This window comes from Pollachius pollachius (genome assembly GCF_949987615.1).
Source record: "Pollachius pollachius genome assembly, chromosome: 5".
Lineage (NCBI taxonomy): Eukaryota > Metazoa > Chordata > Actinopteri > Gadiformes > Gadidae > Pollachius > Pollachius pollachius.
In genome coordinates this window covers 15,618,859-15,640,155 of record NC_136938.1, presented here as the reverse complement: position 1 = coordinate 15,640,155, position 21,297 = coordinate 15,618,859, and the positions used below count along the sequence as shown (strand labels likewise).

The 21,297-nt window shown below is 40.1% G+C and overlaps 2 protein-coding genes across 2 annotated transcripts; both read right to left on the bottom strand.

Annotated features, from left to right (window-relative positions):
- Window positions 1-12,188: 12,188 nt before the first annotated feature.
- Window positions 12,189-13,961, bottom strand: calml4a (calmodulin-like 4a; the record flags this gene model as incomplete). The annotated part of the gene is made up of 5 exons (XM_079736489.1): window positions 12,189-12,286; window positions 12,648-12,836; window positions 13,189-13,329; window positions 13,472-13,502; window positions 13,956-13,961. The coding sequence occupies 5 exons, from the start codon at window positions 13,959-13,961 to the stop codon at window positions 12,189-12,191; spliced, it is 465 nt and encodes a 154-aa protein (XP_079592615.1).
- Window positions 13,900-20,234, bottom strand: cln6a (CLN6 transmembrane ER protein a). The gene is made up of 7 exons (XM_079736214.1): window positions 20,098-20,234; window positions 17,803-17,920; window positions 17,606-17,704; window positions 17,243-17,431; window positions 16,590-16,645; window positions 15,051-15,173; window positions 13,900-14,507 (listed from the first exon to the last, which is right to left on the bottom strand). Exons 1-7 carry the CDS (start codon window positions 20,151-20,153, stop codon window positions 14,237-14,239), a joined length of 912 nt encoding a protein of 303 aa, XP_079592340.1. The 5' UTR covers window positions 20,154-20,234; the 3' UTR covers window positions 13,900-14,236.
- Between the last annotated feature and the right edge of the window lie 1,063 nt (window positions 20,235-21,297).

Sequence of the window (21,297 nt, the reverse complement as noted above, 5' to 3'; positions counted from 1 at the left end):
AGCCCCGCCTTGTCCAGTGAACCAAGAAAGCCTGCGCCGTGACGAACGGGGGATATATTTAGCGTCTGCTAAATGCCCTAAAAGTAAATGTAAATATTACCCCCTCGGTTTTACGCAGGAAACTTGAGATAAGACGGTGAAATCGCTGGGCGTGCCAAGCCTCGACTGAACCGGTTTGGCAGTGTAGAAAGGCCTTATCCTGGAGAGAGGGCAGTAGTGCGCACCTAAAAAAGCAGCCAACCATTCTTAAAACACTTCACACAACACACACACCACGGCGGGTGCTGACTGACTGTGCGCGCGCGCGCGCACACACACACACACACACACACACACCACGGTGGGTGCTGATTGACTGCACGCACACACACGCACATATACGCCCACCATGGCGAGTGCTGACTGACTGCGCACACACACAAACCTCCGTTCCTAGCCTACTCACCGTTAGAAGAGCTGTAGCGAAGTAGTGTCATCAGAGACTACTTGCTTTAAACAGCAAAGTCTCAGAGCTTGGCGTCTTAAATCTTTTGTGGACTTTTGTCAACAGCTCGTGCCTTTCTCTGCATGCAGTATCACACAAAAATACGTAATGTTGGGGTCACCATGGTTGTTGTATATAGGCATATAGAGGGGGGTTCCGTTTCATTTAATATTGCATAGTTTCCAATAACTCCCGCTCAGCCCCTCGCAGCTTACATGTGACGAGTGTGTCTCTAACCTTCCGGGAGTAGTAGCAGGATTTGATACATTTAAATTCAAAAGCGGCTGTTAAGAAAAAAAAGTTCACTGTATATTAAGCTAACAGATATAGATAAACGATATTCTAAAAAATAATAATAATAAAAATAATAATTAATTTAACTCCAGAATAATCTGGCGGGTCAGATATTATGTCTTGCGGGCCACTTATGGCCCACGGGCCGCCAGTTGCCGACCCCTGGCCTAGAGAGAGAGAGCGAGAGAAAGAGAGAGAGAGAGATCGCTCTCACAAACAGCAGCTGTAATAAAAGTGGTAAAAGTAGTTGCAGTTTATTTCTTTACTTTACTACTTGACATTATACCAATGGCTGTTTCCATGTACTGCGTGAATGACTTTGCAATGTGGTTGTGAAAAGTAGGCTTTGATGAATAATTCATCACATTATCCATTCACTTGGGACAACATCTTCTGAATGAATGAAAAGTTTGAAAATAACTGGGTTTATAAAAGTCACCGGGAAGAGTTTTCAGCTTTCAGCAAACCTATTTAATGCTTGTAATAACAGTAATTATTTTAATGATTAAAAAGATTATTAAGTGTTGCAAAGTATTTGAGATGTAGTGGTAGGCTGCCTTGTAATTTATTATTAATGTACTTCCATTATTATTGCTATTAATTTATTTTATAAAGATACATTTTCCGCTTTCATTCTTTGGGTTCATGTGTGACTTTTAGTTTGTTACAGCTTGTTTCTTTGATTGAAAAGCGAAAGTGAGATTCTGTCTCCTACCTTCTGTATGGCGGAGGTGGCAATATTACAATCCAACCCGGTGGCACTCGTTTTCGTGGTCATGCGCGCAAACGGTAATCTATTGAATCGTGTCCCAGAGCACGATTGTCCGACGAGAGAGAGAGGGGGGGGGGGGGGGGGGTGGATACTCCAATTTTTGCAGCAGATAGTGCGGTGCACCCTCTATTATGTATCGTGCTCATGCGCACAAACGTTAATCTATTGAATCATGTCCCAGAGCACGGTTGTCTGACATATTTCATGCTACACAGTATGAAATTCAAACCATAGCCATATACGGAGAGGCCCTCTTAAGCCCATCAGTTACGTGGTTCCACAATGCATCAGTGTCTCTCTCTGTGGCTCCCTCTCTCTCCTTTCCACTCTGTTTCGGCCAGGGTTTAAGATTCTTGCACTAGACCTCCTTGAGACAACGAAAATGGTCTACTAAATTCATGATGGGTGGACGAGAATAGGGATATAATGCAATACCGTCAATATGAATTTCATTCATAAGATTTCCGAGAGGACAGTCAATGGTCAGATACAGATCTCGTTATAACGAGAATTTATATCGATATAACGAGAAAGGATGTAATGATAACACCAAGAAAATAAAGGCTACATGGTTATAATAATTTAAATATAATTAACTTATAAAGCATGTAATGAGACAACGAGACGATCTCGTTGTGGGCCAGCAGAGGCTGAATTTTAACCGAATTTGGCCTAAAACCTTTTACATCTAGTCTAACTCGATATACATGTAAAATGTATGATATGCTGTACGTATAGCCTAGTTTTTATGTTATAAATATTTTAATATTGTCTGGTTATACCTGAACCACATTCTCCATGGAAAAAGTACACCGTGTTAGTGGGTGTTACAACCCTCTTCGTTGATTGGATTGGTGGATTGTCGATGGTCAGATACAGATCTTGTATTTATAACGATTTTATAAAAGCTACATGTTCTACTTATAATATAATAACTAAATCATTTTATATTTATAAAAATATATGCATAATAGATATTCTAATATCTAATTAATTCAATATTAGACCAATGCATTTCAATCTGGGGTGGGGGGGGGCTGTGCTATGCACGCTCTAGTAGTGGATTCGTCAAAACAATAATCTGATTTATCAGATCTTTGCAGCAGACCCCCTCACAAAGTGAAACTAAACACGTCCCTTAAACCCAGTGTCACACCAGAATGTAGTACAACTACATTATATGATATCCGCCAGTACTCCGGCGGAGTACCGGCAGAGTACCGGTATCCCTTTCACCTCCATGTTGCAGTTCAATGTGGACTTCAGGGAGTCAAAGCCAAAGTTCCTTTCCCCCCATTCCTTCTCAACCATGGCCGAGATAACCCCCACTACGAGCCTCGTTGTGGAAGTACCGGGAGTCCACACACAATCCCTTTCTCCTCCATGTCGCGGTTCAGTCTGTACTTCAGATTGATGTGGAAGTGGAAGTACCAGAGACGTCGGAGAACCCAACGCAGTCGTTTCAGATTCATAATATCATCCGGAGGCCGCACAGCGTGATAATATATTTTATATTATATAGATATCTATATATTATATTAGATTATTTACATATAGAGCTCCAGGACTCCCACCGGAACACGGCCAAAAGCTGTGTTTGCCTCCGGATGATATTATGAATCTGAGCCATTGCGATACATCCACTGTAAACATTAGTGCATGGTACCGTGGCCGCAAGCTGCTCAGTGGTGTATCAATGCGATGATTTATACAAAAGACATGGTGCTCCAAATGGATTAGGAAATCATGCATTTTTTATTTTGTAACTATCCCAAAATATCCCATACATATCACTGTTTGAGTTTTTGTTTAGGAATCCGGTGAAATGTGGTCAACAGTTAACCCGTTGGAGGTTCTGGGCCTTTTCATTTACAGTGAAAAGCCTGGCAACGATGTCCAAACAAAGCTTAACAACAAGGGCTCCAGGATACCAAAAGAACAGTTAGGTCATATGGATTTTGTCTCTTGTTTCCTGCAAGCTCCTCTGTCTACTGTGCTATTTCAGGCCTTTCACCGCGTCCCCCGATACTGAGCATCCTGTTGGCTTCCGCTCTGGGAGCCGTGTGCTGCTGGGATGGAATACGTTGGCACAATGGTTATAAGACGGAGGTTAAGGTTTTACAATGCACAAAAATAACTTTTTTTTGTATTTATTTGTTGTATTTCAACTTATTAAGTATGGAAGCTTTATGAGGAAATGTGTGGTGTTATGTCTGCTGTGGCACTGTCTATCTATCTATCTAATGCAGACTGAGGGTTCAGTAGGGATCGGGAATCAAGCCAGAAAACGCCAGTAGAGACGGGCAGTTATGGCTGGAGCATAGCTACCTGCTGCTACTTAAAATTAACCTACAGGCATGCATGCTTGCATGCACACATGGTATGGAAGACCAAAAGGGTCAAAACTGTGCTGTGTCTGAAATTGTGCGCTTCTATACTTACACTTACTTTTTTGAGTGCACTTTGCTCAAAAACTGAGAGTGTGCCAAACGCAAAACGATCTAAAACTTGAGTGTGGACCAATGGACACTTCCCACCCTCAACAGCCGCCATCCTGACTACGTAGCGAAGGGGGCGGGAATTTCAAATCTGAAAATGGATGACATTGTAACAGTTGGAAATAAAAACAATCTAAATATTTACAGTTTGAGTTGATTAGTACTATACAGCACTAAAATAAATACAGATATAATCGGCAGAAATTGATTGATGGTAATTGAAATTGATAGCTATTAAAATGATGGCCAAATTATGGAAATGATCAAGCAGAAAAAAAAATACCACCGAAGAAGAACCGTCAAACTGCGAACTCATTTCCGGTAGGCGCCAAGGCTGTTTCGACAGTGCACTAAAGAAATGAGAGCACTGCGCCTATAAGTAAGTGTACTGTAGGGATAATGAAGTGCACTTAATGTAAGTGCACTTGTGTAAGTGCGCGATTTCAAACACAGCATAAGCCACATTGTAGGCAATTATTTATGTAGACGTGAATACGGGTCCACAGTGAGTCGTACTTTTGAACCTTTTGGCCCACACGCATTCTTTCAGGCACTTCCATTCTTGCACAAACATGAAGTGGCTCTTGAATTTCCCGCCTGCAAAGAATAATTTAATAAATTTCTTCAAGAAATTCCCAAAACATACAGAAGCCATGTATCTTAGACGTTAGTTTGTAACCTGTTGATACATAGGATAAAACAATTTGACAGATGTACCAAAACATCCCCAAAATGTAACTTCATCTAGGCCAAACCTCTTGTGGTTGCAGCGAAAGCGGATAGGCCATATTGCATTCCAACAACTATTATTAACATGAACATAACAGAGGAAGTAAGCCTCACAACAAAGGATGTTTCACATTGGCTATGTAAGTGCAGGGGGGGGGGGGGGGGGGGTTACAACTGAACTGATGTTTGAATTAATTCTAGTTGTTTGGATTCTAGTTGTCAGAGGGAAAAAAAGACGATGCAGGGAACAAGGACCAATTTAAGTTTTGTTGACAATGGACATTCAAGGATGGTCAATCTTGTAGTTTGTGTGTGTGTTTGTTTGTGTGACTGTTTGGGTTTGTGAGTGTGTGTGTCTGTGAGAGACTGCTCCCACAAGGCTTTCCCATAAGGCTCTCATCCTTCCTGCTGCTTGAGTCACAACCCCAAGGATGTGAGTCACATTTAAAAGTGGCCAGTGCATATGGTTGGTTTCCACGCAACCGATACAACTCCAGCTCCTTGGGCACTGCAGAAAATAGAAATCTTGTGTATGGCAGAGCTGCTTCTGCCTTTCTCAACATGTACATTGAGCAACAACCAAGGTTTCTGGTCCATTCATCCATTTGCCCATCTATACAGAATATGTATTGTTCTCAGTCAATGTTTTTTGTTTTGGCAAGAAATATCACTTCAGACTCCAGTAACAAACAGGAAATACAATTCTATCCACATTCCAACACCAATCAATAAATCAACATTCTCTTACAAAAAAAGGAAAAAACACAATAGTAATATAATCAGTATTGATGTCATATTTTTCTCATTTGTGAAAAATCACCAAAATGCACTCATCGATTGTACTCTCAACCATACTAGTCTAGTAGTAATAATTCAGGAATGCATAAATAGCTCAACGTGAATAGAGCAGTAGCCATTGTTGAATATGCATAAAGATGCTTTGATTCTTTTTCTCGTTGGTGCATGCAGTCGTCATGTTTGTGTGTTCTCTGCAATTATGTGACATGCTTGTTTTGGATATCGCTGTGTAGTAGTTCTAGAGGGGCTCATTTTATCAAGTCAAAGTCAAAGTCAGCTGTATTGTAAATTCCAAAATATGTGCCAGACAAACAGAGGAATCAAAATTACGTTTATCTCCGACCCACAGTGCAATAAAGAGAAAAAGGAGAAAATTAAGTAATATATATCCTGTTTGTAATGAACTAGCTTAATCTGGACAATAAATAAGCAAGCGGCTTTGCAAAGAAAGCAGTCAACAGCATATCCCTCGGGTGTCACTAGGGGTTTAATGACTGAAATGTGCAAAATCAGCAGAATCAGTGGGGGGTTTAGGGGGGCGGGCTTGCAAGGGTCGGGATATGACGTAGGGTCAAGGTTCGCAAGAGGCGGATAAGTGCGGCCGCTGTCGCTCTAGTTTGTTTTGGTTTGATCACAGAAAGCATGGAGGCAGAACGGGCAAACTCATCGCGATCATCTTAAATGTTGCTGCAGCGATGCATCATGTATTCCGTTGCATTGACAACATCCGCATCGATCAATGAAAGATCGGAGCATGAGTTAGGGTCAACTAGAAGAAACGACAAAGAAGAAAGGCGTCGCGAACAACTGCGTTACTGGATAAAGAGAAAGTATTTTTCTGCTTCATTTCACATATAACAAACACTGGGACAAATGTAGTTGATTTCTGTGTTTAACTGAGAGAACAGGGAGTGGAAGGCCGGGACCCTATAATGTTCAGCTACTTGTTGTCAATAATAATAATAATAATAAACATTTTCTATATGCGCTTGCAGCTGTGAACTAATTTATTGTAATTTATTGTATGATGTGTACTTTTAGGGTTACGATAAGACATATAATTTAGCGTCACCACGAATTACTCAAAAGCAGTGCCAACAATGAAATATTTTTTTACCATTCAGCGAACAAAAGGCAGCAGGCTGATTATCATTTAGGTGGACACACAATGACATGCAAATGCAGACAGAAATGTCAAATGATGTGAAATGCCAACTTTCTACTCCTCATTCACATATAAGGTAATTAACATTTCCGGATATGTCGTTCACATATACTGCGCATCAGGAGAATAGCTGGCTAATAGCAGGACTTACATGTATGTGTGAAAGCAGCTAATTAGTCTATTTGGCTTTTTGGCTGGTTGGTTTAACATGGTGATTTTGTAGTTATTTCGTTATTGCTTGAATATCCTATTAAAGTCAATGGAACCAATGAAATGATGTACAGAGTGAACCATGATTACTGATATATAGCTGTTTGTTTGACCAAAAAGTGTGTGATGCTTTTGTAGGATGAAATTGTGAGTGACCTCTTCTTTTTAATGCGGTTATAATTTCTCCTGGAGAAGACACTTTGAACTCTTTTATCCAGCTACAGAATTATCCAGCTATTCTCCTCGCGCTGTTGATCTCTTCCTTTTTCTCTTTTCAAGGCGTAGCACAACCTTGCTTGAATGTCCGACGCTCTGAAGAGCGGTGCCTTATTGTATTTCTACCTCTTCATTTGTTATCCCAGGGTCATCCTCAGTGACTGTTGAAATATACATTTGTTGTAAAAAGAATACAGCAGTGGCCCAATGACTCACAGCTGTGTGTGTGGCTGCAGCATGGCTGGCTGGGCTTTGTCAGACTCAATTAATCTCATCACCACTAATTGGTTTCATCACAGGTTTCAACATCTGACACTGTCTTTCACCATATGTGAATATCTGTCTACCTGTCTGTCTCGCTCTCCCTCTTTCTTTCTTTATTCGTTCGCTCCATTCTCTGTCTATATTTTTTTCTTAGGTATATTTATTTAGTTGCAGGGATATGTCTCTCTCTCTCTCTCTCTCTCTCTCTCTCTCTCTCTCTCTTTCTTTTTCTCTCTTTCTGCATATGTACATTTACGGCTGCATATGAACGGTAAATATAGGTTCAGTTCTGTTAGTGGGTTATGTAACCTCTTTCGCTCTCTCTCTTGTCTCTTTATACATCAGGTGTAGTCTGTCTTGGCGATCGGCTGACCTTCCGGTTCTGCCAGACTCTGCATTGGCTGGGCCGCTGTCGCCTGCCAACTGTACAGGCACAATGCTGCAGGACCTGTGGCCAGCGCTCCCGTGGCCAAGGCCGCACGTCTCAACATTGAGGCAAGACGTTAAAGCACGTGGACTAGGGTCTCCAGAAACACCAAGCTGAATTCCACAGACTCTATCTGTCCTCTGACCCCCAGACCTCTCAAGGCTTTGTCTACAGCCTCATGCATTAGGCATGAAGTTGTTCAGGCACACGTGATAGGTGTGCAATTACTGTGCTTACCATGTTTACTCTGTGGCTTTTTGTGAGTCCTGTTTAAGAACAGTAGTACTGTACTTTGAATAAAGTATGGTCGCCTCGAGGGGCCCAATCAGGTGCTTTCTGTACCAATGCTCAACAGTGGTATAACAAGCTGTGGAGACAGATTACATAAATACAAAAAAAGACATGTATGCAGTTTTTGTTTTTTGCGCAGCATTGACGTCTGAAAGGTTTGCTCTCTGGGTATTTCAAATGTTTATATTTGACTATTTTCTACATTTTCTGCATAACAGCATTGGAACTAATATAGCCATCTCATTATTGCAGTGAGCAGTTGGAGTAAGCAACTCAACCTGTGTTATTCAGCAAAGTGGTTCTACACACTGTGGTACAGGTCTTACGGCACAGCCCACAGATGTCTAATGTATTTTCAAAGCCTTCAATAAGCAGCTCCATCTGTTGGACTTAATGTCTAATAGGGGTTTTGCTTTGCATGGTTTTCCTAAATGGAAATGGAAAAATGGTGCTGCATAATACCATTTTGGTGCTAAAGAGTACTAAGCCTTGGTTTGGCCCGGTGTCTTTCATGTACTTGAATATTTTTGTCTTCGGCTATTACTATTCAATTATTACTAACTGTCCAATCTTTATAGGCTATTGGTTATTCAGAAGCAATTAGTAAAGAAATATAAGTGAGGAATAACAATACAATATCAAAACACTAACTATCCAAAAAATGGCTTATATCCTCTTTTTTTACAAAAGCCTCAAATCAAATTGGCGACTCAATCAACACGTTTAATTTAGTTATTTTACTTTTTATTTATGGAGCTTTTTAAAACGAGGTAATTACAATCAGCACAATTTTTTTGTTTCAATTTTTTTTTCATGCCCATTAAATAATCATCATTCATTCATTCATAACAATCATTGGGTAACCTTGGTTCCCACCAATAACCCACTTAATAGTGAATAACTACAGGTAAATTATCATTTATTATATTGAGTAATTGAATTGTGTTGTTGATTTGTGTTACTGTGTTATTACTATTTACCAAAACATGGAAACAACTGGAGATTGATATTTAATAGCAACATGTTAATTTAACATGTTGACATTCATCTAAATGGGTCAATTATGCATGTGGTTGCCAGTGGTTAATTCACACTTAATATTAATCTGCTTCTATGATGACAAGAGCACATAAAAAACAGCATCAATAACCTTAGAGTTCAATATCTGCCTATTTGAGGATTGGGACCTCAATGAAAAAAACTTTTTGCATGCAGCTGCATTTTTGTTATGACCTTGAAGCCACCAGGGAAAAGTATGAAGTTTGACACACTTTTACATTTGGTAAAAATATAGACGATCAGTCGTTTAGTATTATGAAAGCCTTCTTTTTTTTTTAACAGATAATGCAAAATCTTTTCTCAGGTATTTTGAACAAAAAACACACTTGTGGTAATTTTATGTAATGCCTAATATGAAGACAATTGAGGCCTTTTGGCATATACTCACCACAGATCTTTTACAAACACATTAAAGGCTTCTCTGCACAAATTTAAATTTCTAACAACTGTCTTGAAAAAATCAAAATAAATCACCTTTAGTGGATCTACTAACTTTCTTTTTTCATTAAAGGTTCCATGGCATGCTATTTTATGAATGCTTTTATCTAGCTATTACTGGGCCCCTAATACAGTACTTGAAGATGTTCAAGAAATTCAGCCTTGGTGCAGAATTACAGCCACTACGAGCCAGTCCCACAATGAGCTTTCCTCAAACGTACCATTTTGACCCGCATAGAGGTGGGTCAAGGTACCGTGGCCGCAACACTCTGGGTGGGGGTGTGGCCCTGAGCAGCTTGCGGCCACGGTACCATGCGCTTTACAGTGAATGTATCACAATGGCGAGGCGCACACAGCTGCCGTGTTCTGTGAATATTCTAGAACACTCTGGGTGCTCCGGCGGGAGTCCTGGAGCTCTTTATCTAAATAATATCATATTATGCATGGATATCTATATCATAGAATATATATTATCATCACGGCCAAAAGCTGTGTGCACCTCCAGACGATGTTATGAATCGCAAACGTCCACATCAATCTGAAGTACAGACTGAACCGCAACATGGAGGAGAAAGGGATTGTTGCCGTGTGTGGACTCCCGGTACTTCCACAACGAGGCTCGTAGTGGGGGTTATCTCGGCCATGGTTGAGAAGGAATGGGGGGAAAGGAACTTTGGCTCTGACTCCCTGAAGTCCAGATTGAACCTCAACATGGAGAAAGGGATAGTTGCCCGGGATTGTCTGCCGCCGGGGCTCCTCTGCAGGGGCTCCTCTGCAGGGGCTCCGCCGTCGGGGCCCCTCTGCCGGAGTACCGGCGGACATCATATAACGTACTTATACTACATTCTGGTGTGACACTGGGTTTAAGGGACGTGTTTAGTTTCACTTTGTGAGGGGTTCTGCTGCAAAGATCTGATAAATCAGATTATTGTTTTGACGAATCCACTACTAGAGCGTGCATAGCACAGCCCGCCCCCCCCTCTTAAATCGAAAAAAATCCCCAGATTGAAATGCATTGGTCTAATATTGAATTAATTAGATATTAGAATATCTATTATGTATATATTTATATAAATACAAAATGATTTAGTTATAATATAAGTCGAACATGTAGCTTTTATAAAATCGCTATAACAAGATCTGTATCTGACCATTGACAATGGAGGAAGGCATTGTTGCCCGCGATAGTCTCCCGCCGGTGCCCCCAACCAGCTGCCGAGGCACCTCCACCGGGCAGAGGGCAGCGGGGCTCCGGCGGGAGACAACCGCGGGCAACAATCCCTTTCTCCTCCATGTCGCGGTTAATGTGCTTCAGGGAGTCAAAGCCAAAGTTCCTTTCCCCCAATTCCTTCTCAACCATGGCCGAGATAACCCCCACTACGAGTCTCGTTGTGGAAATACAAGATACGTCACTGAAACCGACCTGTTATGCTCCAACACCAACAGCAGAACGGTTATCCAAATCACAAAGAAGTGTACGATAGTTGCGTTACAGTGTTCCCACACACACACACACACATACACACACGTGGCGCTCGCACGGTCGTAGCTCATTGTCTCATTGGCGGGCCAAATTCTCTGGGCGGCCAAAGCAGAGAAAGGGGAGTTAAAATGTCCCCGGATAACGACATTCGGGGGAAATTCCAAAACGGCGCATCTGAGCTTTGTTTTTTCAAAGGCAGAGCAGGATACCTAGTGCTTGTTTTACACCTAACGCCATTTCTATACTGGGGGACCATGGGCAGGCTTGGGGAACTCATATTAAGGTTAGAAAACCTCATAAAGTGAAATGTACATGCCATGGGACCTTTAAGTAGAAATAGTCCTAATGAGCTTCGCGATTTTTTACAGGTTCATCATAATTCACAGTTGTGGTGATTCTACCAAAGTAAACAATAGAAAACATTACAAAGCAGATTCTCATTCACTCGATCTGAATTTGCCTGTAACCTTTAGCCTCTTCTCATGTTTGTTTCGTTTTCTCTATTTTACTTTTTGTAATAGAAGCTAGTCATTTGGCTTGCACTGAAGTGTAAGACAATGCAAAAGGCTTGTACAGTGCTTATTAACAGGTGAAATATACTGTGAGACAAAGGGCTTACCGTGTGGTAAGCCATGCAGTAATGGGTGACGTTCATGTTTCCTTATCAGTTATGTTTAATTGTTTTTTCAGCATTGCACTAGCCTTGTTTATACCACTCTAAATAAAGAAAAATAAATGTTTGGTAATAAAGCAAAGAATAATTTCAATGTTTTATTAAAATGACAATCATATGCATATTATTATACAGCAGTTTTACTTGTATCTCAGTTTCACTTTCATTGTACTTTTCATTTATTCACATAATAACTTGTTTTAACGTGCCACTATCAATTCTTTTCGATTATAAATAATTGCAACATTTGGATGTTTGGATCCCTGTGTTACATGGTACAAGTCATGAATCAAATCATATTACACATATCTAATACAAGTCGTGTTACATGGTAAAAGTCACAGCTGGAAAATGGAGCCTGTGCTCCACACGAACAGAAAACTCAACTCAGTAGTCAACAGGTGGAAGAGTCATCATCCGGGTGAACTCTTCATAGTTGACCGTTCCATTTGATTTGACATTTGCTTCCTTGAACAAATCATCCACTAAAAGCAAAATAAATAAAAAATAAAATGAATAAGGTACAACTGATTGTGCCTATAAACATGGATGGCATAGACTTTCATTAAAACCACGGCAATGGCTTGCTTCTAAACGTCAATTTCCCACAATCAAAAGGTAATCTCTGAGCATAGAAGAGCCCCAAATTAATATCTGATCTTGAATACAATTCATTCAGAGCCCAAATAAGTTTACTTCCAAAGCTCTTTCACAAACAATGATGACCAATTCAGCGCTACTGCAGACAGAAAAAATGTCTAATATTGATAGTTTTCCATGGGTTTATTTTACCCAAGTCTCGAAACAATGAACACAATTAAAGCTAAAAAATACTGGGGCACCGACCTTCTTTGTTTGTGAGTTTCTCTCCTAGCTTGGTGAGTTTGGCCCGCAACTCAGCCGCCTGGATGTAGCCTTTATTCTGCTTGTCGGCCATCTTCAAGGCCTCCAGGATCTCTGTCTTCGGGTCCTCCTGCTGCATCTGTCTGTGCATCATGGTCAGGAACGTAGAGAAGTCCAGCTCGCCCTGCTTAGCTAAGCAAGGACACAACACAATACACAGTCTAATAATCTTTGATTCAGTATTAAAGTATATCTGCGCCATTGCATAGGTTAGATACATTACAAGGTCCAGGTCATACATTTCCATGCTGCTGACACCAACAATTTCTCATTGCTGAATGATATTATTTATTCATTCAATCAATGTTTGGGTTTTTATTTCTGGCAGGTATTTACAGTATTACATTACATTTAATCAAGACGAAGCAGAACTGAAGTTTTGAATGGACCATTTTGAACACTTCTATGCTTGGACGTCTGCCTCGTCATATAGGGAGTACATGATTAATTATCGCTTGTGTAAAGTTTGGCACCAATCCTTTACCAATTTTGTGAACTTGGAGATGTCTGTCAATTTCACTGAAAGTAGGGCTTGTCCCGAGGCTGCGCATCACTGTGATAAGGTCCTCGGCCTCAATCTTGCCCTTCTGTTTCTTGTCATACAACGAGAAACATTCCTTGAATTCTACAGATGAGAAAGAATGACAGATGAATTTCTAGCCTTGAATGAAAGTCATCCAAATGATTGTCCTAATAGGAAACAAAAAACAATGACATTCAAAGCTCAGATGTCGGACATTTAGACCAAAATAATATATCTGGCTTACCATTGATTTGAGCTGGAGTGAAAAATTTTGCCTAGAAGGGGGGGTAAAGATGATCTAATCATTTCACCGGTAAGTGTTGAGGCACATTTAAATTGCATGAGCATTAAAACAATTAACTTTTGATAAAAACAACCTATTCCTCTTACCATTTTTGCTGCCGAAGGCTGCGTTTCCTTACAGTGAACCGTGACTCACCTGTCTCCACCTGTGCTCCAAAGTCCACTAGCTGTATGCTGTCGTGTAATTCAATAGCCGTTGCTGTGGTAACAGAGATCTACCCAAAGTTTACAGCCCTTCTCCGTTCTGCCCTTAAAGCTGTATTAACATGATAACAACTACTTGCTTCTACTTTATATAATCTAATTACCACTATAGAATCACCACCACTCTGCATAGAAAAAGAAAATAAATGAATTTTCAAACGTGAATTTATTTACAATTAAACAACGGTTACAAAAATCGTTCAACAGCTTTATAGGCAAACAAACATGTCCCAATATTTAATTTTTTTTAAGAAAAAAAATATATGTTTAAATTGTTAGCCTAAATTTCCAGTGCCTCATGACGTTGCTTTGTTAAATATAACTATTAAAAATATTAAAACAGTCGAAATTGATTTTAAGAGACAAAATTTATTTATCTAACAAGATTTTTGTTTCAATTTCACAGCCTCTTCTCAAAACCCCAGACATCTGTGTGTGGATGCCTATCCAAACATTGGTGAGATTAAAAGTTTCACCAGTGATTAAACTGTAATACTGACCATCAGTGGCTATCTTTGATATGCAATGAGTAGTAAGACCAGGGTTCTGGGACATAAAGGAGCCCTGGATACTTTTTTCGTAAATCTGGGTCGTTCCACAGATAGGTCACCCAGACAACAACCAGTACCATGGTAACAGTAAAAGTCCCTAACAAAAACAGCCCATTGATGTCTGGCCTTAAGCCTTTACGCTGTTGCAGCATTACCACGGTGATCATGGCCACGAATGTGAGCAGAAAGAGTTCAAAGATCTGCCCTTCAGTCACCAAGTACCTGTTGTGGGTAAAGAGAAACATATTGTATTAGGGATGGTGAAAAAAAATTCATTATCGATTCATGGAAGTATCACAATTCTTTGTTTTCACAGCACTTGTATTGTCAGGACAGTTCACTCAAAACATGGAATCTCTCAAAACAAATCGTCATATCGTATCACAATATTTACAGAATGGCAATATTTCATAATATCATTATCAGGAACCTGCTGATTCCCGTCGGTAAAGATATGTCCAAAAAGGTTTTCTCTTATTTAACTTTAAAATAACTGGGAAAATTAGGGGTGTATACGCAGTGTAGGCCAATATCAAAACATCAAGCCCATTCCAATTCATAGGAGGGTGATATCAAAACAAGCCCATACCAATAAAAAGGAGGGGGATTAGACATGAGGCCATGAACTCGATTATTCAACTAAGACCTGCAGGCAATACCGTTTGTCATGAACACAATATCTGTCCTTTTGTCAGTTGAAGATTTATTTCTAAACTCAACTTAAAAAATAACAGTGTGAAAAGCATTAAACATTATCAGACTGACCAATAGTACAGAGCACTGGGTCCCAGTAACAGCCAACCAGAGAGGGGGATGACGTTTTGTTCTTTGGTTTGCGTAAAACATCCAGTGAAATAGAGGAAGAAAATAAGAAAGTAGGGAATATACCTAGAAAACATATTGGATTGATTAGAGACAACATTGTTGAACGATGATTTATACAGTATAGCTGTATATGTCCCTTTGTAAAACACCAAACCCTAACCAATTGAATATATTTCTTTATTCCTATAAATCTTTTTCATATTGTTCTATAAAATTGTCACCAGATTCAAAGAAACCTATGTCGGCCACAGTATAACACTATCTTCTGTGGCTACAGTAGAGCAAAGAGCTAAAGTCCAATACAGAATGTCCAGCCTTCTCGGCAAAGCCTTTTTATTACTTTATCTTTCAAATGTCACTTCCTCCTCTTTTTATGATCGGGCAATGTATTTAAGGTGAACATAATATGATCTTAGGATGTTCAGTTGGTCGTTCATCAGTGTTATACTTCAGTTGTTTTTTTTAATTCGTACAGCTATTGCAAAAGGCAAAGCTGCCAAACACATGACAAAATCTCCCCCGCTAAGCACACATGCAAGATTAACTCTCTGCTCTCTAGACTTGACCTTAACCAAGCCTGGCTCTTACTTCTTGAAGTATTTACAACTTATGGAGTTCACATTTAAGGCCATCATCTGCAAAGCGTTTAATACTGGCCAAACTTAAACTAAACAAATGAGGCTTGATCTAGCCTTAACTTCAGCCTCTAGCTCTGATATAAAAGATTCTTGGTTGTTGCATTTCAGTTATATATAATAACCAATGTCTCAGGTTGAAAAGCCAATTTAGAACAAAAGACCAATTACCAGTAATTAGTTTGTAGTGTTAACTGGCTTGAAACAAGACCAATCATATCCTTAGCGGATTATGAGCACATTCTCGAATTTCTATACCCAACATGCTAATTGAGACAATGATAACAAAAGGGAATCACAGCCTAGCAGGGCTACTCTCACAAGGTATTCATAGCATTGTCTGAGCTGCCCTCAAGCACTGTAAGCTGCTTATAAAATAAAAAATGGATTACGACAGCGCTTTCATAACTCAAATAGACTTTCATTCGGCAAACTAAATATTAAAGTGTAATCTTTTAGATTTTCCAATCCTTTGTTTCATCATTACAGATTCAAAGTTGTTTATAGAAATGTTATTCTCATCAGCGTAATAAACGGAGGTTAGGCTAAAATGGTATATGTATGTGGTGGGGTATGCGGTCACTGCTACTAAGACCTCTGTAATAGCAGGATTCTCCTCATCGTGAAGACGCTTGTGTATAAACTTTGATGAAATTATAAAAAAAGGATTGAAATAATGGTCTTTGATTTGCTGCCTTATTTCAGAGTCTAAAATGGACGGCCCACAGCAGAGTATTTATTTAGGATTACTGGAAAGGAAAGCCGTACCATTTCTTCAGAATGAATAATTTAATTTCATCTGACAGTGGTGTTCTTCAATGGACAGTCAGACAGCATCACCTACCACATTAAATGTCCCAGCTGCTCGTCATAGTAGTACAGTAGCTCAAATGAATCAATCTAGGGAAAAATTATAATAATTAGGTTGAATCATAACAGCATGGACAGCCAAGTTACAATCAATTCGATAACAAATACAACAATAATCAATAAGCTGTAAATAGCTGTGAAGATATTCTGTTGTCAATTAGGTATAGCCCATTTTCTCTGTCTTATCCAATAGTGCCACCTATGGTTGCAATGGCACTCAATTGCAACCATAGGTGCAACCACTCAATTATCAATGTTTTGAATCATCTCTCCACCTTGCAACAAGCGTAAACCACTTGACAATCAAGCTGTTTCAAGAGATTATGGGATGTGTACTCGTACTACATCTGGGCTCCTCATGCACTGGCAAGGATCCATGCATAATCCAGTTTCAATCTATCATGTGCCTGGCTGTATCCCATAAACTCATGAACTGGCAAAAAGTTTTTTCGGCAGCATGATTTAATCTTAGTATATCTATCTTTTCCTTACTTCCTTCTTCATTCCTATAATTCTATTTTTTCACTGATTGTTGGTTCAGGGTTTCATCACTGTACAAATAAAAGCTGCATAGTTTCCGACTGAGCAGAACAATCAACAGTTTCATGATAAGGAGAGGCGGCGTACCAGTGATGCAGGCTTCAGGTCTTTGATAATGGGGTTCTCCCTGACGGACAGGTGGAGCTGATACCCACTCAGGAGCAGCCTGTGGTTGATGGAGTCCCCCACAAGGTGGATGCTGGCCCCCATGACGAGTGTGATGATGCAGAGGTAGACCGCGGAACGAGACAGCACCTTGGGACTGCGCTCCATCAGCTGAACAAACGCCAGTATGTTATTGTGGTCCAGTTTAACAAAAGAGATCCACAGCCGTGCTGCCAGGGTTTCAAATCTGGTAATCACTGGATAGATGGATGGTTGTTGGATGTTTTATTTATGGTTTGTTATATGTTGTGTAGAAGGACTGTGTATAATAGCGAACAGACATACCTTAAGCAAGAGGATGGGAGTGATTACATTGTAGGCCATGTGGAAGTAGTCTCCAGCACTGGGCTTGTTCAGGGGAAACCATTCTAGTGGAAGGACAATCTACGACATAAAATTTATGTTAACAAAGTAATATAAGGGGAAAAAACACAAAAACTTTATCATGGCAATAAGACATGTCAGTGTGTTTTATATTTTACCATGATAATAGGCCTTCCGAAGTCTAAGATCCAGTTCTCCAGGGTAAGCCATAGCCATAGGTCCAAATGGAACTTTGGACTCTTTTCTGATGACACATTTTCTCTGGAAACAATTTTTCTGACAAAATATTTTATTATTAGTACTATCATTATTATTTTCTGTGGTGAACAAAAATGCAACAGGCAATATTATTTTGCATCCCATTGACCACAACTCTGTGTAGTTCAGTTGACTTGAATAATGCAGTTCATTTGACAGTGTCAGCCACTGTGAAATTGCTTCAAGATTTAAATTGACCTGAAAAGAAAAGCCCCCATGTTTGAGTAGCATCCTGTATTGTCGTTCGCTATTGTAAACTTTTGTGAACCATACATTTTTATCCTCTCAGTGGCCCCCCTTGATCTCAGCACCGCCTTTGATAGCATCAATCATTTCCTCCTCCTCACTCCTTCAGTACTACATCAGCATAACAGCCATCGCCCTCTGGTGTAACTCTTATCTCTCTGACAGACATCAATACACCCCCAAAAACAACTGCGAATCCTCCACTCCTCCCCATGGTTTCGCCCGTAGGTTCAGTGCTTGGTCCCCTTCTCTTCATCTTGTATATCTATCCTCTTGGACAGATCCTCAGTTTCAACTGCTATGCAGAGGACCGTCACCTTTACCTCTCCCCCAAGACCATAAGCTCAGCCACCCACTTCCCCTTCACCACCTACCTTACAGATGTACAATCTTGATGCCACAGAACTACAATACATGAAATCCTCATCTTCTGCCCAAATTCCCTAACAAACTCTTGCCAGGCCTACTCACTCAATATTAAATTAGACCTCTTCGACCCAGGTCCGCAACCTTGGAATCATGAACCCCAGCCTCTTGTTCCTTCCTCTCGTCAACCAGGAACCATTCTTCAACCTTAGGAACATTGCCTGCCTCTAGTGTCCCCTGTCCTTTGCCGCTGCAGAAACATTCATCCATGCCTGCATAACTTCCAGGCTTGATTATTGCAACATCATCCTCTGCGGTTCACCAAATACAAACCTCAAATTTCAATACGTCCAGATCCACGCTGTTCACATACTTACCTCGACTGGCTGCTGAGATCACATCACCCGTTCTTCAAAACCTGCACTGGCCCATGGTTAAATACAGGATTCCCTTTAAAATACTATTCACCACCAACAAAGCCATTAATAACCTTGCCCCTCCCCTCTCCTCCTCTCCCCCACCAAACCCCTAACCGATTCCTCAAATCTGGACGCTACTACACTACAAATTATCAGGACCAAGCACCGGACCTCCGGCGACAGGGCCTTTTCAGCTACCGCGCCCTCTTTCTGGATGCCCTCCCCTACCTCATCCGACAGGCTCAAAACCTGCCATCATTCAAACTGACCATCAGAACCCAGCTTTTCAAGCTTGCGTGCATCAGTTAACACCGTTCCCTTCACTCCCCTCCCTCCGTTTCAAAATTCCACTCGTTAAACGACCTACATGTCTTTTATTCTTATTCTTTTACCCTGTGTGTTTAATGTGAGGTGACTTTGTTTACCTAGAAAAGCACTACACTATTTGAATGGTTTCAAATAGTAATAACATTGGCGACAATAATACGAACCAATGGTTGTTAAGGGTCTTAACACATCATATTTTTCAAATACAGAAGCTTGACCACCCGTGGTGGTCAAGTTATTCATTTTTATTTGCAAACCCAAAATTTTTAATGACAATATTTATATTTGTGCATAGCACAGACTAGGGATCTTTCCGGTTCTAGAAATATCCCAGGGTTTGTTTCTGGACTCCACAACTTTTGCAGGGGGATTCCTGTGGGGTAGTAGACCCTCTTTGCTGCAGTAGGTCAGATAGCCAACCAAAAGGGGGTGCAATGCAATCCCACTGTGTGTGATGCATGGATTCTGCTGTTATGGTATGGTTGGCAAACAGAACATCTGGATTGACAACAACCAAGATAACGGGTATGGTACCCTTGCCAGATGATGAAATAGACGCGCACAGTATTATTAGGTTATTTATTGAGTTAAATAACCTAATTGAGTTCAACATACAAATTCATGAAGTTTACGTTCTTTGTTATTTATGTCAATCTTGAATACATGGGTAGGTTAATTAGGGGCTAGTTTAAGGAGGGTGATGGTGGACCCGTAAAGGGTTCGTCTATTGATAATCAATTTAATTGACACATTTTAGAAATAGAGATACACGGATAATAAAGACTTACTAACTTCCCCTACTACGTTTGTTCGGAAAAACTGTCTGCAAGCACATACCTATTTTGCGATGAGGTCTGGATATTATTGGTTTGGCGTTTTCGAGTAGCCTGCATTGTTGTAACCGTATTCTACTTTTGCTTACGTATTATCCTTGTAAACGCTTAAACGTGACCCATTTAATGTTGTTATCTTTCACTTCCGTGTTGCCGTATCGGCACCGCCCCCTACAATCACGTGCATCCAACCACGGAACATCTTTTTGTGCTAGCGGCAGCAGTCGAACATTTTAGGCCATGAGTGCCGTTAGTAAACCTTACCATAAATCATGTGAAGTTGTATTAGACTTCTTTCCACGGGTCTACTCCAGGGAGTCATGTTTTCAAGTAACAACACTATAGGTAATAACTAAGTTATATTTAGTTTGTTAGTTATAGTTAGTTATAATAAAGACTAAAACTGGTGACTTGAGAGGTAAACATTAAAATATAATGCCGATTTTTTTTTGTCTAGTTTATATTTAGTTGCTATAATATTCTCGAAATATCGTATCATTTTAGTCTTTGTGGTGTTGATTTCATTTGAGCACAGAGAGGAGTGTCGCACACAACAACTAGGCTACTTAACAACGAAAAACACAAAGCGTTTTGACCGTGCAGTGTGCCTATGAATTTAGATGCTTATCTAACCAGATAACCTGGTAATCCCTATCAATAAATCCTCTTGGTGGACTTCTTCTGCATGGTGAAGATGGAAAGTTAGGACTGAATTGCCAGCTCTCAATATAACCTTTTACAGAGGCATGGTTGATAAAACAAAGGTGTCACTCATCAGGCGTATATTTCAGGAGGGACACAAGAGATACATCCCCCTTAATATTTACAACACGTGCATTTATAGTCCCTCCTCACCCTCTTTTTTCTCCAGCATTGGGTCTTTTACTCCTAGAAACACATGCACACTCTCATTCTCGCTCTCTCTATTCGATTTCACCTTTGGTTATGGCAAAAATGTGTTGTATTCTTGTTTTCAGCTTCAATAAAATAGTTCAGATGTACAGGATTGCAAAAACTCATAACAAAACACAGATATTTGTGATATATTTTGAATGAAAGGTTTGAACATGAGCAGAAATCTTGCTGAAACACAGCTAAAGGCCATGGGTTGAAAAGTGAATTGAAATTAATTAATTTATCATTGACGTGAATTGGTGCCACTAGAACATTTTAATAGGTAACCTCCCCAAACAAAATACACATA

Bases quoted from the DNA above. Each gene is read 5' to 3' on its own strand.
- cln6a (XM_079736214.1), bottom strand. From the start codon at position 20,153: ATGCAGGCTACTCGAAAACGCCAAACCAATAATATCCAGACCTCATCG. The intron at 15,174-16,589 runs GTAGGTGATGCT...TATGTTTTCTAG, and splicing joins CAGCTGGGACATTTAATGTG to GTATATTCCCTACTTTCTTA. The intron at 14,508-15,050 runs GTCAGTCTGATA...TACCCACAACAG, and splicing joins CCCAGTGCTCTGTACTATTG to GTACTTGGTGACTGAAGGGC.